The sequence below is a fragment of the Austrofundulus limnaeus genome, unplaced genomic scaffold (genome assembly GCF_001266775.1).
Source record: "Austrofundulus limnaeus strain Quisiro unplaced genomic scaffold, Austrofundulus_limnaeus-1.0 Scaffold76, whole genome shotgun sequence".
Classification (NCBI taxonomy): domain Eukaryota; kingdom Metazoa; phylum Chordata; class Actinopteri; order Cyprinodontiformes; family Rivulidae; genus Austrofundulus; species Austrofundulus limnaeus.
Window position 1 is genome coordinate 1,123,623 of NW_013952478.1, and position 8,613 is coordinate 1,132,235.

Here is an 8,613-nt window from a genome sequence, read left to right on the forward strand (position 1 = left end):
ATATATAGGAGCAGATATAAGATCTTTTTCTGCTACCTTTCATTTTATTTGATTTGCATTGTTTTGTTGTATGTAATGTGTTTTTTTTAATGAAACGAATAAATACTAAAAAAAAAAAACAAGAGGCAATTCTGTGTGAATACATGTATGGTCTAAAGAGAGAGCTTTGAGCTGTACAGTACAGGTTTCTCTCTTCTCTATAATGTGTTTTTACCTTATATGTGGTGTGTGCATGTGTTTTATTTGGAGTGTGTGTGATGGATAATGATTCTCAGCTCTCTGGGGTGTCTGACGTCATGGTTTCCAAAAAGGTTTACATGCTCTCAGACACGGACAGCAGAAACACTGGAAGATGTTTTTACAAAGAAGGACATTTAAATGTGCACCTTGGTGTAAAATACGAGTGGTTAAAATCAAATGGATATCAGATTCTCTGCAGACTCTAAATTATGCTAATCCTCCTGCTCGAGTCTCAATTTTAAAACAAAGAGCTCACGCTTTGTTTTGACCCAAGGGCAGCAGGAGGTTTAAACAAAGAGAGATTTTAGCGATCCAGTCACAATGCTAGGTGACAGAAAAAGACATTGATCAGAGGGTTGCAGATTCAAAACCCTGCATTTCTGTTTAAAGTTTGCATGTTCTGTCCGGTTATACTCTGGACAGAGGCGGAGCCAGAGGGGTGGCTGGAGTGACAAGTGCCACCTCTGTCCCCTGATTGGTCAACCCAGGAGCCACCTGTAAATAGTTGACAAGTGGGTAAGGATCTTGGATTTTGTATTTGAATTTAGATTTTGTTAAAGATTGTTTTGCTTTATTTTATTTGTACGTGCCCCCTTACAAAAAACTTTGGCCACCCCTTGCAAAAGTCTAGCTCCGCCCCTGACTCTGGACCAAAAGCATGCATGTTAAGTTTCACGTATTTATTGCAAACCATAAAATTAAATATAAAGAGGCTAAGCTATAAGACTGAAATTTATCACGTGGTGCAGTTTGAAAAGTTTACTCCAACAGTTTTCCAGATATTTTGATATACATTTCTGAAATGCGGGTACACACTCAGTGTAAACAAAACATTTGGCTAAATCTACCTAACATATTTGGACTTCTCTGATATAAACGGTTCTTCCATGAACATTTCACCAGTTTCCTTGATATTTCACTAAATATGTTTAGTTGTTAGTTCTATTTATATCTTTCTCTGTGTGTGTGCGAAGGCCTGTCGACCTGTCTGGTGTGTACCCCACCTTTTGCCCAATGACACTGGAGAAAGAACCCAGCTCCTTGCAAACCTGATTAGTGAAATGATCTGAATTATACTGATTTAGTTTGATCTCAAGGTTTTATAACACCATGATGATTGGTACTCAATAAGCCGGACTTTCTGTCGATGACACTTTTTCTCTGCCAGATGTTCATCTGCTGATTTGTTTGACTGCAAATGAATCCTGTTTGTGTAGCTGATAGGTTAGCTGTGTAGCACCACCTTCAGGTTGTTCAGTATGATACTATTACCTTTCAAACATTTAAATAATAATAATAGAATACAATAATAGTTAATTTTCATTACATATTAATGGTTATTTTTACTGTTGATCCATTCATTTTCTTTTCCTAATTTTCCTGTCCAGCTCATGGAGAGCTCCAGCAGAGAGGCAGGAGACACCCTGGACAGGTCCATCTCAGGGACACATGGAGACAACCTTTCATGCTCTCACTCATACCAGGGACAATTTAGAATTACCAAATAACCTAACATGCATGTTTTTGATCTGTGAGAGGGAACTGGGGAAAACCCACATGTGCACGTAAAGAACGTGCAGACTCCGCCTAAGCAAGGTGGTSATGCAATCCTGCAATCTTCTCGCTGAGAGGCAAAAGCTCTGCCAAATGTCACCCTGTTTATTCATTTTACTTATTTTAGTTCATGTGTGCAAAACTGATAAAATAATGAGTGAAGTGTATGATGGAAAGTAGACCATATGTTGTGAATTTTTGAGCTAAAGTTGGACAAAATCAAAAATAAAGAATTTACCATGGAGTCCAAAGTTTTGAATTATTCATCTCATATTTCTCTTATCAATTAAAAATTMTCCTTGCATAAYATGTTATGATTGTGYATTTGGATTTCTTTGACGATTCCTTTTAACTGTCTGTTGTGCTGAAGTTGTTGTGATCAGTGCATTAAAGGAGGAGGAATTGTTCAAGCTCATGCTGGTTTTGCGGCTGATTTTGTTGTCTCGCGCGCCCTCTGGTGGCGTTGTTATTTAATTGCAGTCTGACGTTTCTTGCGTGAATAAACGTATAAAAGGTCTGTGGTTAAATGACCCAGGGGTGTGACACAGAGGGCTAGTAATTGTTAGACCGTTGTAACATAAAATTAAATCATGCTTTTCTCTAATTATTTTTTAAACAGCAATAATGAAAATTAAATTCTTAAGTAGATACAGATAACAAAAAAGCACCCCAAAAACCTTCAATCCTACTCATCATACATTCTTCTCCTCTACAATGAACACTAAAGATATCTTAAAAAGAATAAACAGAATTAAAAGAATATTAACAGTATGTTTTTAACAATTTTAAATATATAAAATAGAAACTGATCATAAGCAATAAAACACAGTACACTAAAATGTCAACATATTCTTGAAAAATAAAATCATATACCCACAATGTTCATTCTAGACAAGAAAATGTGATTGAGGTGGATGTCAGAGCATAAAAATATGAGTGGGGAAAATGACGTAATTTTAATAAAATTATGTTTACAGTATCTGAAATGCTGATGGTGCATGAGCAAAGAAAAAACCATTCGGGAGAACTGAAATCAGGGTTTTATTCAAATTCTAAATATTTGCCTTGCAAAGTCTCGAAGTATTATTTGAGCCATTGGCCTGCCATACCTAATTGTGGTCATTTCTGTTTGGGAACATGTCTATCAAACAAATCGTTCCAGTGTAATAATGCTCACATGTTATATAAACTACAAACATTTTTRTTCGATTTACTTGCAGATATTTATAAAGAAAACGACAGTTTTCACTGTAAATCAATAATTTGGCTTTTGTAAACTTCTTGGCGGGATGCGGAGCTCCGCCCACTCGTACGCGCACCGCTGCTGCGCAGAAACTGCGCAGGCGCTGATCGTTAACGCTGAGCTTGGTGTTGTAATTTGGTGTTTATGCTGTTTACATGATATAAAGATCTGCGGTGTTGATATCGAAAGCACACGAACCGTATTTTTTTTTTGTGCAAGGAAACAATGCCATCTTCTTTTTAATATGGAAAACAGGCTCTGAACGCATCCTGCTCTGTTTTAGTGGACGTTGATCGCTTTTGTTTGCAGAGGGTGAACGATAAAAATAATGATATTCTGCGATTAAAGGATGAAGCGGTTCAGCCACGAGGGCTTTGATGACCATCACTGTATTCAACACGTTATGCTGTAAGGCTTTTTACGCTGTAAGAGGAGAAACGGGAGGAAAAGCGGCGTCTTTAACGGGGTTTGGTTACAGTCAGAGGGATGGTGGCAGAGATGAGCTGCGGGGCGGCTTGTCACCTGGAAGACGGGTGAGTTTTTAAACATTATCTCCGGTAAAACAGAAAAACGTGATCGGKTTTTGCAGAGTGGGGATGCAGCGCCACAGGAAGTGCTACATCTTGATTTTGTTGCTCGTCTGTTTGTGAGTTTTAGACAAAAMCGGATAGCTCGTGTGTACTCGAAGCTTCCTCCTTTTGACAGCGTAAAAACCTGGAAGGTAAATAAAGCAGAAAACYGGTTGGTGTTGTCTCTGAGCTGCACGACATGTTGTGTTGTTAAACTGCGAGGACTCACAATAAAATGAGTCATCATGTTTTCTGAAGAAGAGAAAGTTGTAAAGACGCTGAAGTTCGCTTCCGATTTGACATTGTGATTAGTTGTAGTTGTAAATCTACAACAATCCACGAAATTTTCAAACACAAACTAATTTAGTTTATGATAAAAACAGATTTATTAAAACTGTATTTGATTTGTGAACCCTGTGAGAGTTCAAGGAAGGTTAAAATATTTCTTATACTGTTAAAAAAATTAATTTCCCTTTGAAAGGGTGCCACATTTATAAGGAACATGCATTTGTGGAAAGAGCAGTAGAGCGGAGTATGTGGTTGTGCACAATGGGTGTAAAAATACATCGATTACATCATATCATCTTGATATGCCCATCTAACACAACCATACAATCCTTTAAATGATAATGTTTGATGGGCATATGCTATTTCTTCATCTGAAATCATTTCATGAAATATTTTGTGATATTGAAAAACATTGTCATCAGCCAAACAAATCAATATTTTGTATTGCGATAAAACTGGTGATTTATATCCGTATTGCGCACATGTAAAATTTACCAAATCTTCTCTGTAAGCAGTTAATTTTGCTRTTGACACTTGTTTTGGGCTTCTGTACCCACAGCTGTTGCCAATCAGGTACCCAGTATACGATTTATTGCTTCATTTCCTTGCTTTGTGTGCTAAGTTTAGTTCATAAACTTGACTGTATTTTACACAGTTTTACTGGTAAAATAAAGTTTCACAAATCACAAACTGTGATTTAAAAGCAAAGTAGTTGTCAAAATGCTAAATTTCCACTCYTTTTGATTTGAACCATTTTCTACGTGTTTCATCTATGAATAAAAATAAACACTAAACATGCATCACTCACTGCCAGCATATAATTTATAATTTATAACAAATACCTGAAATCAGGCAAATCAAGTTTTGTTGCCAACTATTATGAGTTGGAAAAAAGGTGAGGAATATTTGCTGCTTTGCAACACAATTTTCACAAAAACCCTGATGGATTTGTAAGATTAATTCCAAAACAGTCTTAATATGTAGAAATTGTGTGAGAAGCAAAAAAAAAAAAAAAAAAAAAAAAAAAAAAAAAAAAAAAAAGCCAATAAAAATGTGTATTTTGACAACAATGTTTTTAAAGAATCTGGTTTTAGTGTAGAACAATGCGGTCCAGATTTAAATAGCCTTAAGTATTGTATTTTTTGAACTGGACCAACCCTAATGTGGCAGAGGGGCCAAAAACAAATCACTAAATTGTCCTTTCTTGAACTTAAACATAAGTTTCACAAAAAATTCAGTGGAATAGCCTTTTACTAACCTGCCAGGGTTTAAATCAGAAGCTTACTTCAACAACACAAAACCTGTCAGGAGCTTTAATAAAATTCCCTTTGGTCAAAATTTAACATACCGTTTACAGTTTGATATTATTGATCATTTTATAAAACACAACATATGCCTTTTACTTTACTTTTCAAGGTATTTTGTTAAAAACACCCTGCCCGTCAGTCACATCTTTTTGTCATTGTTGATCCACAGACTGGTAAAGTGATACTGATGACTCACTCTCCTCTGAGATAAAACACGATATGCTGCTCAGGTTGAATAGAAAACTCCCCTTCTAGGATAAATAAAAGGCTTGAGTTCATACACATATGGGATAACTTGAATAACAACTTACAAATAGTAATCCTATATAATGAAAAGTAAGTGTCCGGAAAGCGGGAGGTGACCTTAACTGAACAAGGTCCATGATTTTTATGGTAGCAGCCTAACGGACAGTTGCTTATCTTCCACACAGATGTGTCCCGTCTGCGCTGCGTGTTGATGGGAAAGTGTAGCAAACATGAAAATGTTGTGGCCCTTATCTGTCTGCAGAAACAGACCATAAACTGTTAGAGAAACTAACGAGAGCAAAGTGTCTGAGGGCCAAAGCCAAGTTAAAACACTAGCAAGAAAGTGAAAGTAGCAAATTGCTAACTAAAAGTTAAAGGAAGCTAAAAATGGATGAATGAATGAGATAGTTAGCTGGGTCAGATATCTAAGGGAACAATGGTTTTGAAGGAAATTGAGACATTTTGATATATTTTCTATGGGGAAAATATTTGTAAATAATGGTAAATAGTTTTAAAAGTGGTATCACCTATTTCCTGAATGAGCTGAATGTATATGAACGGCTACAATAGCTCAAAATATGAAGAGGAAGTTGGATTGCAAAAACTTACAGAAAAATAATAATAATAAAAAAAAGATAACATAATTTACACAATAAACCTAATCTGGATCTGTTCTATTTATCCATTCATCCATCCAATTTGTCCAGCTTGAATGTCTATAAACACATTTCTGGAACCTCACAGTCAGTTTCTGTTGACAGGAAGTGCTGATTACCATGGCAGCTAACAAGCTCAGCTCAGGTGTGGTGTTGCTGTTTGGCAGAGGAGTGAGTGAGCTGACCTTGAGGAAGAGAAAGACACATTTCCTTCACAGCTGTTTGAAAACAAAGGAAACCACAGCTCCTCGTTGGGACTAATAGATAAAATATCAAGTCAAGTCAAATTTTATTTATATAGCACATTTACAACAACCTCAGTTTACCAAAGTGCTTCACAGCAATCATCACATTTAACTAAGGATAAAACAATACATACATACACGCATGCAGGCACATAAAATTACAATAAAAATTGAAATTTGTTTAAAAAAATGAAAACAATTATAAAATAAGCTGGAAGATACCAAAAAATAGTGATGCTAAGAAAAACCAAAAACATACTTACCGGTAATATAAGTTGCAGCAATTTCCCAGAAACTCAAATCAAACAAAGTTCAAATTTTTCCTTTTAAACATTGTTAAAGGCCAGGGAGAACAGATGCGTTTTCAGTCTGGACTTAAACCATACTAAAAGTGAACGTACGGCCAAAAGGCGGAAATAGTGTACGCCAAAAAAAATTCAGATTTATAAAACCGTGCGTCAGAGTTTGCGCACAAGGTCCCGCCTCAGGTTCTACCCTCTACACGGTCACACTCAACCATAAACAGTCAATGTAAAGTACCTCATGAATGTTAAGATGTATTTAAATCAGTCAGCTGATCAATGCCAACAAAAGCGATTGGTTCAGACACGCTCCGTCTTGTGTCTGGAGGTTGACAGGTGCTGACTGACAGCTGCTCACGTGAACAGATTGTCTGTAACTGACACAGATTTTCCCTCATTTTGCTTTAGAGTAATCTAACGATTTTTATAAAAAAACTTAGCTTCAAATTAATTTTCTCTCAGAGCCTGCAGGACGATAAAAACAATAAAAATTAAATAAGTCAGATAAAATTAGAAATAAGTCCATTGCTCTTCTCCCTGTCTTCTCCCACTCCTGCCTGCTCTGTTATTGGGGGCACACACACACACACACACACACACACACACACACACACACACACATCCCCCCCGCCACACACACACACAGACTTTAAAATGTGAAGTTTTATAACATYCACAMTGGTGAGGGTGGGCGCGCCCTGCGCGTGTATCCAAAGCGTGACTTTTGCTGTCGTGCTGTTGAAATGTCTCTTGTCGGGGAGGGGTCTGTGGGTCAGGGTCATCTGAGGAGGAAGGAGATGAAGGGAGTTGCGCACGGTAGCGTTTATTTAAGATTTAATTTTTTTAAATTTTATTTCAAAGGTCCTCATGGCTCAGCAGCAGAAGCATAAATATTACTGCTAAGAAAGCTAAATAAATAAATAATCTAAGTTTGATTATGAAGAGAAATTAAATATCTGACAGTGATCATGACACAGTGAGGCTCTTAATTCCTCACTTCACCATCTGTGTTGCAGTTTCACATCTCCAAAATGAGCGTACGCATGGGTCAGAGCTGGCGTGAGGCATCGCACATTTTCACGTCAAGTTTGGATTTTATAAATCACAACCTTGGCGTGAAAAATGGCGTACGCAAGTTTCTGGGCTCAAATTGTGCGTACGCAAGCTTTATAAATCCGACCCCTGGTCTTTAACCTGGCTTTAGGGACGGCCAACAAAAGCTGCTCGGCTGACCTCAGTGCTCTGGGTGGGGTGGAGGGCTGCACAAGTTCAGTTAAGTAAGATGGGCCCAAAGAGTTTAAACATTTAAAAACTATCAATAAAACCTTAAATTTTACATGGAAGACAACAGGGAGCCAAAGAAGGGTGCGTAAAATGGGGCTAATAAATTCACGCCTCCTTGCTTTTATCAACAAATGGGCTGCAGCATTTTGCACCCTCTGCAATCACTGTAAAGAACTCTGATCCAGCCCTAAATACAAAGAATTACAATAATCTAAACGCRAAGTGATAAATGCATGAATAGCTCTCTCAAAGTCAAAGGAAGATAAGATTTTATCTTAGCAAGTGTCCTCAATTGGAAGAAACTGGCTTTGATAACGGTGCTAATATGTTTATCAAATTTAAACAGAGGATCCACCATCACACCCAGATTTTTCACAAACGGACGTCAAAATGAGAACAGAGGTCCAATCACGCTGTCATGCCCAGGCAGGGGATTACATTGACCAAACACCAGAATCTCAGTTTTGTCCTTATTTAGATTCATAAAATTAGCTCTCAACCATGCCTGTACTAGCCTGGCTTAAACCAGACCCTGTCCTTCACTTTGCTTCGTACAAGGGTCTGGACTCGCTGCATAGAGAATCGTTTCTTGCAGGAGGCGTGGCCTCTGCTGAAGCATGTTGTGTGTTTTCGGTGTGAAGAAGGCTAAGCTAAGAAGCTAACAGGAAATCGCGTGTGC

General features: G+C 37.5%; 1 protein-coding gene across 3 annotated transcripts in view; it reads left to right on the top strand.

The window, feature by feature from the left end:
• The first annotated feature begins 3,180 nt into the window (after nucleotides 1-3,180).
• The window catches only part of si:dkeyp-97b10.3 (uncharacterized), a 20,326-nt gene continuing 14,893 nt past the window's right edge, over nucleotides 3,181-8,613 (top strand). The window contains exon 1 of one of the 3 annotated variants that reach the window (XM_014011074.1): nucleotides 3,181-3,570. In XM_014011074.1, coding sequence (XP_013866528.1) covers nucleotides 3,524-3,570 — 47 coding nt within the window. In that variant the 5' untranslated portion in view covers nucleotides 3,181-3,523. The remainder of the gene's footprint in view (nucleotides 3,571-8,613) is intronic. The other 2 variants (XM_014011073.1, XM_014011072.1) reach the window with 2 other exon arrangements.